This window comes from Cebus imitator, unplaced genomic scaffold (genome assembly GCF_001604975.1).
Source record: "Cebus imitator isolate Cc_AM_T3 unplaced genomic scaffold, Cebus_imitator-1.0 Scaffold181, whole genome shotgun sequence".
Taxonomy (NCBI): Eukaryota; Metazoa; Chordata; class Mammalia; order Primates; family Cebidae; genus Cebus; species Cebus imitator.
Window position 1 is genome coordinate 3,619,868 of NW_016107496.1, and position 13,520 is coordinate 3,633,387.

Consider the following 13,520-nt stretch of genomic DNA (forward strand, 5'->3'; position numbering starts at 1 on the left):
AAAAAAAAAAAAAAAGAAAAAAAGAAATGGGGTGGCTTTTACATCAGTCCTTGACATATCCTCTGAGCCTTCCTTGGGCAGCCTCCAAGAATCACCATGTGAATGAACCACATTGGCTTTGGCTCTGGTAGAGATGGTTTTAGAGACATCCAAAAATCAACAAGAGAAAATGAAATGAAGTTGCCCTCTTTCCCACCAGTTCAAGGTAGGAGTTGGTCGTGATTTTTTCAGCTTCTCTCTGCTCATTAAGTATGTCTTTGCAGGATGTGTCTAGAAGCTAAAATCATGCTTCTGGCTATTTGTGGGAGCAGAAAAGGATAAAACTATGAGTCTGGTGCCCTGATTCTCTCTCTTGAGCTGAGCCTTTTGTAAAACAGATTTGGGGGCTAAGATTCTGCTTCATTGTGCCATTGGTGGTTGTCTTTTTTCAGAGAAGGGGAAGGAGATGCCCTGTTCGTGATTCCATATATCCAGCTGGGTGGGACATTACCCCCAAAAGCCAGGCCCAAAGTTCCTTCTTCTATAACTTCCGTTTAGCAACTTTAAAAAACAGAAACAACAACAAAAACAGCAGAACCTTTAATACAAAAGCTTCCCTGGCAATTTAATTTGTAGAAATAAACATAGAGTGACTATGTTTGCATCAAGTGTTATAGTTCCAGAGTGCTTTCTCCCCTCAACCCCACACGCTGCACGTGGCACATATACCGCATCAACTTTTGAAGGAAAAGAAATTCTAGGGCTTTGTAGAGCAGATTGAAAACCACCAAGTTAAAGCAATCCTGAAAATAAGCACCAGCCCAAGTACCTAGGTACTTAAACAAACAAAAAATCTAGGAATCTTAAGAAAGAGAACAGTTTTTTTTAGTCTTTGATGTTAAGGCTTCATTTTGTGAGAGAAATGGGACTAAAGGGAACAGCAAAGGGTTAACATTTCTGAAGTGCTGTTTAGTACTTTACGTATGAGAACCTGAGTAGGATTTTCTTCCACATTAAAATATAGTAACTTCCAGCCTAGGCAACATAATGAGACCCGTCTCTACTAAAGAATTTTTATAAAAATTAGCTGGGTGTGGTGGTGCGTACCTGTGGTCCTCACTATGTAGGAGGTAAGAGAATTGCTTGAGCTTGGGAGGCCAAGGCTACAGTGAGCCATGACTGTGCCACTATACTCCAGCCTGGGCAATAGGGAGAGACCCTGTCTCAAAAACTATAAAATGAAATAAAATATAAAATATTAATGTAGGAAACATTAATAAAGTGTGATTAACATTCATTTAGCAAATGTTTATCAGTCTCCACTGTGTACCAGGTACTAAACATAATGTGATAAACAAAAGGTAGACACTGCTGTCATGGAGCTTATAATAGTTGGGGAGATAGATAATAAGGAAGCAAACAGCCACAATAGAATGTGGAAGACTGTGAGAAAAAAATTAACTGGAGGGCTATAGTGGTGGATCTGCTTTAATATAGTAGTCAGAGAGAGCATCACTAAGGAGAGTCTACTTGAGTGGATGGGAAGGAACCAGCTGGGCATGGTGGCTTCTATTGTAATCCCGACTTGGGAGCTATAGGCAGGCAGATCACTTGAGCCGAGGAGTTCTAGACCAGCCTGGGCAACATAGTGAAACCCCATCTGTACAAAAAAAAAAAAAAATTAGCCAAGCCTGATAGCACGCCTGTAGTCCGAGCTACTCAAGAGGCTGAGGTGGGAGGATGGTGTGACTCCAGGAGGTCAAGGCTGCAGAGGATGTGGTAAGCTATATCGTACCACTATACGCCAGCCTGGGGGTGAGAGCAAGACCCTATCTCAAAAAAAATGAGACAGAAGCAAAGAGCTGGGGAAAGAGATTCCTGGCAGAGTACACAAGACCCCAGAAGCAGAAAACTGTGACCATGGAGCAGTGAGGCAGAGGAGGGACATTGATGAGCAGAGTCAGACTGTGCCAGGTGTCTCCCTGTAAGCCAGGTTAACGATAGGGATTGTGTTGCAAGCCCAGTGAGAAGCTCTTGAAAGGTTTTAAGTAGGGGAATGATGTGATCCATTTGTTTTTTGTTTTGTTTTGTGTTTTGAGACAGTCTCTCTATCACCCAGGCTGAAGTGCAGTGGCATCATCTCGGCCCACTGCAACCTCCACCTCCCAGGTTCAAGCAATTCTCATACCTCAGCCTCCCAAGTAGCTAGGAACACAGGTGCCTGCCACCACACTCAGCTAATTTTTGTATTTTTAGTAGAGCTGGGGTTTCACTATGTTGACCAGGCTGGACTTGAATTCCTGACCTCAAGTGATCCACCCGCCTCAGCCTCTCAAAGTGCTGGGATTACAGGCATGAGCCACTGCACCTGGCAATGATAGATTTGATTTAAATCATTAGACTTGCTATTTTATGAGGACTGCATTGATGAGGGCAAGAGAAGAAGTGGGAGACCAGTTAAGTGGCCAGACAAGTCCAGATGAGAGATGATGGTGGCTCAGATTAGAGTGGAGCCAAAAAAGATAGAATGAAGTGGATGAACCCAAGTTATATTTTTGGAGGAAGAATCAACAGGCCCTTCAGTGGATCAGATGAGGGAGAATAAAGAGACAAAGATGATCCTCAGATTTGTGGCTTAAGAGCCTGGGTGAATAATTGAGAGGAACAGGCTGGGTGAGGGGCAGGGAATAGACTTGGCTCTGCTTTGGACTTAAGTGTGAGATGTTTGGACATGGTAAGTCTGAGATGCTTATGAGTCATCAAGAAGAAATGGCAAGTAAGCAACTCAGGTTCAGAGGAAAGGTGTGGGCTGGAGAAGAAAAGCTTGAGAAGCGTGAGTGCAGATAGCACACGGGCGGCAGGGGTGGATGAGCTCTCGTGGGGGAACATTTAGAGAAAGAGGGATTAAGAGAAGAAATGGCTGGCAGATGAGCCCAAAAAGGAGCAGCTGGAGAAGTAGGAAGACATCCAGAGTGTGTCAGTCAGCTGGGTATAGTGGTACACACCTGTAGGCCCAGCTTCTCAGGAGACTGAGGCAGGAGGATCGCCTGAGGTCAGAAGTTTGAATTGCTGTGTGCCATGATCGCACCTGTGCATAGCCACTGCACTCCAGCCTGGGTAACACGGTGAGACCCATCTCTAAAAACAGAGAAAGGCCAGGCATGGTGGTTCACACCTGTAATTGGGATTACAGGGAGGTCGAGGCAGACAGATTACTTGAGGCCAGGAGTTTGAGACCAGCGGGGCCAATATAGCGAAACCCCATCTATACTAAACATACAAAAAATTAGCCGGGTGTGATGGTGTGCACCTATAATCCCAGCTACACGGGAGACTGAGGCTTGAGAATTGTTTTAACCCAGGAGGCAGAGGCTGCAATGGGTCAAGATTGTACCACTGCCCTCCAGCCTGGGCAACAGAATGAGACTGTCTCAAAAAAAAAAAAAAAAAAAACAGCTGGATGCTGTGACTCATGCCTGTAATCCCAGCACTTTGGGAAGCTGAGGCAGGTGGGGAACACCTGAGGTCGGGAGTTCGAGACCAACTTGACCAACATGGAGAAACCCCATCTGCAACAAAATTAGGGGGGCGTGGTTGCTCTTGTCTGTAATCCCAGCTACTCGGGAGGCTGAGTCAGGAGAATCGCTTGAACCCAGGAGGCAGAGGTTGTAGTGAACTGAGATTGCACCATTGTACTCCAGCCTGGGCAATGAGGCGAAACTCTGTCTCCAAACAAATAAAGAAAACAAACAAAAAAGAAAGCTCTAGGTGAGGTAATATTGATGTTGGTCTCCATCCAAGCTCCTGACAGAGCAGCAGAGCTGACCAGTATTAGCAGAATAGAAGACAGAGGTACCTCGATTAGCAGGGCGACAGCTTCCATAGGTCGGATTGGAAAGGTTTTCATGAATCTTGTGTCTTTTCCATCCCTTCCTCCCCAGAACAAAATTCAAGGAATCGTCTTTGATTTTGTCACGCAACAAGCCTTTGACATTGTTATCATGATGCTCATCTGCCTTAACATGGTGACAATGATGGTGGAGACAGACACTCAGAGCAAGCAGATGGAGAACATCCTCTACTGGATTAACCTGGTGTTTGTTATCTTCTTCACCTGTGAGTGTGTGCTCAAAATGTTTGCCTTGAGGCACTACTACTTCACCATTGGCTGGAACATCTTCGACTTCGTGGTAGTCATCCTCTCCATCGTGGGTGAGTGGGGTCGGGGAAGTACGCGAGGGGAAAAGGGACCTGACTGATTTTGAGGTTGAGATTTCCCAGGAGAGAAATGAATTATACAGGTCCGAAGTGCAGGCAGGATACCCTGCCTAGCAGATTCCATTGTCAGTGAATTTCTACTGCATGTTCTTAGTAGTCTTGGATTATAAATTCTGTGGCTCAAGGAAAAAAGAAAAGAAAGATTGGTTCTTGCTTTTAAAGAGTTTAAAGTCTAACAGGGAAGGTAAAAGAAAGTTGTCATTAAAGAATATAATGCAATAGAAGTATAAAATGAAATAGTCTAGTTAAGTTCTGGTGCTGATAGCCATGGTGGTGCTGCTATTACTGGCAGGGCTTGTTTACTGAGATTTTACTGTGGGCCAACTACAGTTTGAGAGTTTCTTCACCTGCGTTGTCTCATTTGATTCTTATTACATCCCAAGAAGCAAGCTACTTTATTATCCTGACTGTATAGATGTCCACAGTCACTCAACTAGGAGGTGGTGGAGGCATAACTGGAGTTGATCCCAAAGTCCATGTTTCTTAGCTGTGACTGTGTGCATCTTGCTTCAGCCTAAAAGTGTGGGGGGATGATGTCCTGGCAGGCAGGCAGAAGGAAATGCCACCCTGTTGATTGCCTTTCCAAATGTTTCCTTACCTTCCTGAAAGGCATCTTGTGTGATAAAACTCAACCTTGGTTCCAGGTAAGTTTGACTCATTTATACCCAAGACAGAGAGTGCTCAAGACCCATGGGGCCAGCCCCAGAGCTCCAGTGGCCATGCTGGGCCTAGTGAAATGGTGACTAAGGCACCAGCAGGCCAGGGTCTCCCCTTGGCCTGTGCCACCCTCTAGTTCTTTCCTCCAGAGCAGTATGTCCAAAAGTGTTGATGTGTGGAACACTAATCCTATACATTTCTCCCCAAGAATCTCATGAGGAAATTAGGTAACACACTGTACCTTGAATTTTCCTTTGGGGTTCACAGTGCACATTACTGAATTCTCTTGGAAGTCCTACGGTAAAGAATTCTGGGCTGGGTGCAGTGGTGCACGCCTGTAGTCCCAGCACTTTAGGAGGCCAAGGCAGGCAGATAACTTGAACCCAGGTGTTCAAGACCAGTCTGGGCAACATGACAAAACCCTGTCTCTATAAAAAAAATACAAAAATGAACCAGTCATGGTGATATGTACTTATGGTCCCAGTTACTTGGGAGACTGAGGTGGGATGATTGCTTGAGCCTGGGAGGTTGAGGCTACAGTGAGCCGAGATCACACCATTGCACCCCTGGATGACAGAGAGAGACTTTGTCCCAAAAATAAAGAAAAAATTCTGTTTAAATATAACATAGCATCTCACCTTTATTAGACCACAGTTTCCTTTTTTCAGTAATAATGACAGCTCACATTTTAATGGAACATCCTATGTGCCAGGTGCCATTGTAAGTGCTTTAAATATGTTAATTCATATAATCCTCTCAACAAACTTCTAAGAATCCTGAGGAACTAAGGCACAGAGAGGTTCCCAAGACATGTGGCTGGTAAGTGAGCAAGTGGGGGTTCAAGCCCAGCTTCTGGCCCCAAGTCCCATTCTCCTAACTTCTCACAAAACACACTTTGGACAATGCTGCCCTTGTCCACTGCTCTTGAAACTTTTCTAGCCACTCATCTTTGAGTGACACAGAAAATCTACAGACCAAATCATACCCCCCATTTTCAAATGGTACTCTAAAAAGAGGAAGATGTTTTCGATGATTGGGATTTTTTTTTAATATCCTAAATTTGTTCAGAAACAAAAGTATAGAAATCTTCTTTTTAAAGCAAGAGAAATGTATTAGGGTTTCTAGAGGGACAGAACTAATAGGATAGATGTATATATGAAAGGGAGTCTATTGAGGAGAACTAACTCACACGATCACAAGGTGAAGTCCCACGATAGGCCGTCTGCAAGCTGAAGGGAGCCAGTAGTGGCTCAGTCTGAGTCCCAAATCCTCAAAAGTAGGGAAGCCGACGGTGCAGGCTTTGGTCTGGCCAAAGGCCCCAGAACCCCTGGCAAACCACTGGTGTAAGTCCAAGAGTCCAAAAGCTGAAGAACTCGGAGTCTGATTTTCAAGGGCAGAAAGCATCCAGTGCGGGAGGAGATGAAGGCTGGAAGACTCAGCAAGTCTGCTGCTTCCATCTTCTTCTGCCTGCTTTTTCTAGCTGAGCTTGCAGCTGGTTAGATGGTGCCCACCCACACTGAGGGTGGGTCTTCGTCTCCCAGTCTACTGACTCAAAAGTAATGGCAAAAACCACAATTACTTTTGCACCAACCTAATCTCAGGCAACACCCAGAAACAATACTTAGCATCCTTTAATCCAATCAAGTTGACACTCTTAACCATCACAAGTCCACCCCTTGCTAACTTGAACCCATAGACATCTCCTGAAATCATACTTGATCTCCAAATAAATACAATAATGAGTTCATAATTACACCTAACATAATACAGCTATCCTTTATACAACCAGAAGCGCACTAAGCCTTAACCTAAATGCTGTTACGTAAAGTTAACAACAGGTAAATGCTGACATGAAGTCAACAAATCTTATGTTACATCATAAAGGAAAAAGAAGAGAACTAAAATGAAGATATTTTCCTAGTACAAGTGTATACATGCACAAACATATTCTTCACAAAATAAGGAGGAAATACTCATGACAGTGACAGTCCTCATTTCCGTAGCTGGTCACGTGATTGTCACTGGTATTGATGACTATCTTCTTCTACTACCCATTCTATATTCACTTTGCCTTCAGCAAGCACTACGACTGGTCCTGGTTTTTTTATCTGGTAGAGGGACCCAAACCTTCATTGCTGAAGGTTCTGGACCATTTGTGTCCTGCGTGGATTGGGCTGTTGTCAGTTTCCCATTGACCTTAATCACAGGGCATAATAATACTAAGAGACGCCCTAATGAATCTCCAGTATTCCATGTATACTCTTCCTTTCCTCAGTTGTGGAGTAGTAGACTGATTTCATCTTGATAGTCTAGGTCAGTCACCCTAGCCAACACTGTAACTCCCTTCTTAGCTTGTTGACTTAGAGGTAGGAGGAGCCCAAAGTGTCCATGTGGGAATCTTAACTTCTGGTTTAATGGAATTGTTATGTCTACTGGTGGCAGCATTCCTCCCTCTGGAACTAAGACCTCTAGGCCAGCAGAACATAATGTCGCAGTAACAGGAAGCAAAAATTTTGCTAGCAGGTCACTAGGGATGATGGTGAGTAGTGCCACTTTTACTTCCATCCCTTGATTCCTGGACCCATGAATCCTGGCTATGGGAGGAGCAGTCCCATATATTGGACGTTGATTCAGAGCATACTTGGCCTTCTGGAGAACTTTGCTCCAGCCCTGCAAAGTTTTGTTACCTAGTTGGCATTGTAATCGTGACTTCAAAAGGCCATTCCACCGCTCTGTCAATCCAGCTGCCTCAGGATTATGGGAACATGGTAAGACCAGTAAATTCCATGAGCATGAGCCCACTGACACACTTCTTTAGCTGTAAAGTGAGTGCCTTGGTCAGAGGCAATGCTGTGTGGAATACCATGGTGAGTCCAGAGATGGTAGTCTTGGCAGAAGCATTGCATGCAGGATGGGCAAACCCATATCCAGTGTCTGTTCTGGTAAGGACAAACCACTGCCCTTTCCATTATGGAAGAGGTCCAATATAATCAACCTGCCACCAAGTAACTGGTTGATCACCCCCAAGGAATAGTGCCATATTAAGAGCTCAGTGTTGGTCTCTGCTGCTGAAAAATTGGGCACTCAGCAGTGGCCGTAGCCAGGTCAGCCTTAATGTGTGGAAGTCCATGTTGGTGTGCCCATGCGTAACCTCCATCCCTGCCACCATGGCCACTTTGTTCATGGACCCATTGGGTGATGACAGGGGTGGCTGGGGAAAGAAGCTGAGTGGTGTCCACAGAATGAGTCATCCTATCCACCTGATTATTAAAATCCTCCTCTGCTGAGGTCACTCTTTGGTAAGCATTCATGTGGGACATAAATATCTTCACAGTTTTTGACCACTCAGAGAGGACCATCCACATACCTCTTCCCCAAATTTGTCACCAGGTTTTCAATCATCCTTCTTCCAAGTCCCTGACCATCCAGCCAAATCATTGGTTACAACCCATGAATCAGTATATAATCGCATATCTGGCCATTTCTCCTTCCATGCAAAGTATACAACCAGATGCACTACTCAGAGTTCTGCCCACTGGGAAGGTTTCCCTTCACCACTGTCCTTCAGGGATGTCCTAGAAAGGGGCTGTCATGCTGCAGCTGTCCACTTTCAGGTGGTACCTGCATATCATGCAGAACCATCTGGAACCAGGGCCTAGTCTTCTCTTCCTCTGTCAACTGATCATAGGGAACTCCCCATGAGGCCATCAGTGCAGGCTGGGGGAGAGAAGGCAGGGTGGCATGGGTGGGGAGGGTGGACCATGGGCATTTGAGCTACTTCCTCATGTAACTCGTGTGCCTTCAGGACCTGCTCGAGCCCAGTCACATGCATACCATTCCCATTTGATGATGGAATGCTGCTGTATGCACCCAACTTTATGGCTGTCTGGGTCAGAGAGCACCCAGTTAATGAGAGGCAGTTCAAGTCACATGGTAACTGGTTGACCCATGGTCAAATGTTCAATTTCTACAAAGGCTCAGTAACAGGCCAAGAGCTGTCCCTCAAAAGGAGAGTAATTATCTACAGAAGATGGCAGGGCCTTGCTCTACAATCCTAGAGACCTCTCCTGTGATTCACCTATGAGGGCCTGTCAAAGGCTCTAAACAGCATCCCTATCTGCCATGGACACCTCAAGCACCATTGGATCTGTTGGGTCATATGGCCTAAGTGGCAGAGCATCTTGCACAGCTGCCTGGACCTATTGCAGAGCCTTCTGTTCTGGTTTCTACTCAAAACTGGCAGCCTTTTGGGTCACTCAATAAATGGGCCAGAATAACACACCCAAAATAGGAATATGTTGCCTCCAAAATCCAAATAAGCCCACTAGGTGTTGTGCTTCTTTCTTGGTTGTAGGAGGGGCCAAATGCAGCAACTTATCCTTTACCTTAGAAGGAATAGCTCGATAGGCCCCACACCACTGAAACCCTAGAAATTTCACTGAGGTAGAAGATCCCTGAATTTTAGTCAAATTTATTTCCCATCCCCTGGCACACAAATGTTTCACCAATAAGTCCAGTGTGTTTGCTCACTGGGTCCAGTCAGCATAATATTATTAATGTAATGAACCATCGTGATATCTTGTGGAAGGGAAAAGTGATCAAGATCTCTGCCAGAAAGATTATGACACAAAGCCAGGGAGTGTACCCCTGAGGTAGGACAGTAAAGGTATATTGCTGGCCTTGCCAGCTGAAAGCAGATTGCTTCTAGTGAGCCTCATGGACAGGAATGGAGAAAAAGGCATTTGCCAAATCAGTAGCTACATACCAGGTACCAGGAGATGTGTTAATTTGCTCAAGCAGTGAAACCACATCTGGTACAGCAGCTGCAATTGGAGTCATCACCACTTGGTTAAGCTTATGATAATCAGCTGTCATTCTCCAAGATCCATCTGACTTCTCCACAGGCCTAACAGGAAGGTAGAACGGGATGTGGTGGGAATCAACACCCTTGCATCTTTCAAGTCCTTGATGGTGGCACTAATCTCCACAGTCCCTCCAGGGATGCAATATTGGTTTTGATTTACTATTTTTCTAGGTAGAGGCAGCTCTAATGGCTTCCACTGGGCCTTTCCCACCATAGTAGCCCTTACCTTACCAGTCAGGGAGTTAATGTGGGGGTTCTGCCAACTGCTAAGTATATCTATGCCAGTTATGCATTGTGGTACTGGGGAAATGACCACAGGATGAGTCTGGGGACCCACTTTAAGTCAGACCTGAGCTAAAACTTCATTAATTATCTGACCTCCATAAGCCCCTACTCTAACTGGAGGATGACAATGATGTTTTGGCTCCCCTGGAATCAATGTCAACTCAGAGCCAGTGTCCAGTAGTCCCCGAAAGCTCTGATCATTCGCCTTTCCCCAGTGCACAGTTACCCTGGTAAAAGGCTGAAGGTCTCCTTGGGGAAGGATGGGAGAAAGATTAACAGCATAAATTGTCAGCAATGTAGTGGGGTCCTTCCTTAAGGGGACCCAGCCTCCCCTTCATTCAAGGGGTTCTGGTTCTGCACACTAGTTCAAGTCTGGAAATTGATGGAGGGGGCCGTGATTCTCTATTTTTATAATTCAAATTAGTCTGTTGTACACTTGATCTGGAATTTTTCTGCTTACACAAAGTAAGAAAGAATGTAGTAGGCTTCCTATCAATTTCACTTCTTGGAACACCATGTTTAATTAACCAATGCCAGAGCTCTACACTAGTCAGACTATTCTGATTGCTGCTTTGCCTCTGCTCTCCATTATGGCAGCCACGCCCACCTTGTGTTTTGACAGTTGAGTGCCCGCGCTTGGCTCCTGCCACCCCTGGATCCAGTTATTCCCTTTGCGTTTAAATCTTCCAGTTGAGTGACTGCAGTTCCCACTCCAAGATCTGACATACAGAGAAGAGCAATCAGAGCTCTTCAGGGATGCAGGTGCTCCCCTCACAAATATATTTTGCAAGATATTGGTGAAGGGTATGTCTTCTGGACCCCACCAGTTGGGATGAATAGGTCTAAGGTGACTAGCATCCCAGTCTCCCTAAGCCTTTGGACCCCTTCCTCTACACTAAACCAAGGGAGATTGGGCATTTCCAGCTTACTCACAGTGGGCCATCTTTTCATCCATGTTTCAGCTAGCCAAGCAAATAAACTATTAGAACCTTTTTTAACTCCCTGAGCTGCAACATTAAATGCAGAATCCCTGCTTAGTGGGCCCATATCAATAAATTCCATCTGATCCAATTTATATTCCTGCCACCATTGTCCTACAACCTTAATATCCATTCCCACGCCTGTTCTCCAGATTTCTGCTTATGCAAATTAGAAAACTCAAGCAGGCCAGGCACCGTGGCTCACACCTGTAATCCCAGCACTTTGGGAGGCTGAGGCAGGCGGATCACTTGAGGTCAGGAGGTCAAGATCAGCCTGGCCAATATGGTGAAACCCCGTCTCTACTAAAAATACAAAAATTAGCCTGGCATGGTAGCATGCACCTGTAATACCAGTTACTCAGGAGGCTGAGACACAAGAATCACTTGAACCCGAGAGGTGAAGGTTGCACTGAGTGGAGATTGCACCAGTGCACTCCGGGCTGGGAGACAGAGCAAGACTCCATCTCAAAAAGAAAATAAGAAAACTCAAGCAGTTGTTTTGGAGTGTAGCCCACCTCATGGGTCACACTCTGAACCTCATCTCTAGGGGCCTGCCAGGACTTGAGTCTACTTGCAGATCTAGAAACAAAGAGGGGTGTTGGTGGTGGGTTCCGAAGAGAATCAGCATTTTCTTGCCTGGCAACTGCCTCAGGGGAGACCACTGTAGCCTCAAAAGTGCAGGGTTAATCTCCTAAGACAAAGGTGGAAAGGCTGATGGCAGCCTGGGTATAGGGGAAGGGATATTACCACCACTGGGGATAGGGAGGCTGTTTCCTCTGGCAATAAAAGCTGTCAGAGTTTACAAGCTCAGTGCCCCCAGTTTCATCAGCGTCCTCCCACACATCCCCATTCCAAGTTGCAGGGTTCCATTCTTTTCCAATCAATGCCCTCACTTTAACAGTAGATACCTAGCAAGACTATGCATGCACCTTTCCTTGCAGGCCAGCCACTTGCATGATAAGAGCTTGTGTCTGATTTTCCGAAACATCAGCCCTTTGTCTACAGGAGTTAAGACTCTCAGAGCAATCTTAGAAGCTTGAGGCTCAATAAGTGCTTCTGGAGCCGGGAGTTAGAATCCCTGAGCTCATCCTTTTCTTTTATCACTTTCTCCAGCAAACTTAGGAGCAACCAACCAACTTCATTATATTCCTTGGTTCTCCACATATGGTAAAAGGTATTATATATAGGGTCACTAAACTCCCTTCCCCTCAAGAGCAATGAATCAGGAATATTAAATACATCTATTTTGCATAATTCTCTAAACAGTTCATACCAAGGACTATCAGTGTTCTCTGTACTATTAGAAGTAGAGTCCTTAGCATTTTTTGGGTCTAATCAGATTAAGCAGCCAACTCCAGAAACCCCAAAACCAACTAAGGAAATCCATCCTTAAAATTCTGTCCCTCTAGAACCACTCCTGGTACCAAAATCTGTCAGGGTTTTTTAGCGGAACAGAGCTAATAGGGTAAATGTGATCTCACATGATCACTAGGCAAAGTTCCACAACAGGCCTTCTGCAAGCTGAGGAGCAAGGAAGCCAGTAGTGGCTCAGTCCGAGTCCCAAATTCTCAAAAGTAGGGAAGCCGACAGCGTGGCCTTCAGTCTGTGGCCAAAGACCTGAGAGCCCCTGCAAAGCCACTGATGTAAGTCCAAGTGTCCAAAAGCCGAAGAACTTGGAGTCTGATGTTAAGAGAGCAGGAAGCATCCAGCGCAGGAGGAGATGAAAGCCGGAAGACTCAGCAAGTCTGCTGCTTTCACGTTCTTCTGCCTGCTTTTTCTAGCTGAGCTGGCAGCCAGTTAGATGGTGCTCACCCACATTGAGGTTGGGTCTTCCTCTCCCAGTCCACTGACTCAAATGTTAGTCTCCTCCGGCAACACCCAGAAACAATACTTTGCATACTTCATTCCAATCAAGTTGAGAGTATTAACCATCAAAAGAATTAGAGTAAAACTATGAAACCACCTAGAGCACCCCTTAAATGGTGTTCCTACTGCCTACATTACTGTCTGTCCCATTTCTCTCCCTTTTCTATAGGGACAAACACACATTCATCCTTCAAAATCTACCTCAGGCATCATCTCTCTGAAGCCCTACTTGCCCATCATATATGGGCTGCAAGTATCGCATATACTTTAATATATATTACATAAGCTGAATTATTTGGTCACTGCTTATGACTTGCAAGAGCTGAGAAATCATCATGGGTGGGTCCTGGCTAAGGTAGAGATTTTCTTGAAAGCTCAAATACCCCATGGAATTTTAGCTCCTGAAGAGGCTTCAAGAGGTTACCTGGCCCGCTTTCTGACCTTACTGCATCTTGTCTTTTCCTGAAAAGCTAAGATTCTTCAAACAGGATTCTATAGCCTTCTGCAGTTAACTGCCCCAGTATTTATGCATTCTTTTTTTTTTTTTTTTTTTTTTTTTTTTTTTTTTTTTTTTTTTTTTTTTTTTTTTTTTTTTTTTTTTTTTTTTTTTT

The 13,520-nt window shown here is 45.0% G+C and overlaps 1 protein-coding gene across 2 annotated transcripts in view; it reads left to right on the forward strand.

The window, feature by feature from the left end:
• Positions 1–13,520, forward strand: part of SCN8A (sodium voltage-gated channel alpha subunit 8) — a 96,349-nt gene that overhangs the window by 74,915 nt on the left and 7,914 nt on the right. For both annotated transcript variants that reach the window (XM_017545694.2, XM_037744723.1), the window contains one exon: positions 3,921–4,191. In XM_017545694.2, coding sequence (XP_017401183.2) covers positions 3,921–4,191 — 271 coding nt within the window. The remainder of the gene's footprint in view (positions 1–3,920; positions 4,192–13,520) is intronic.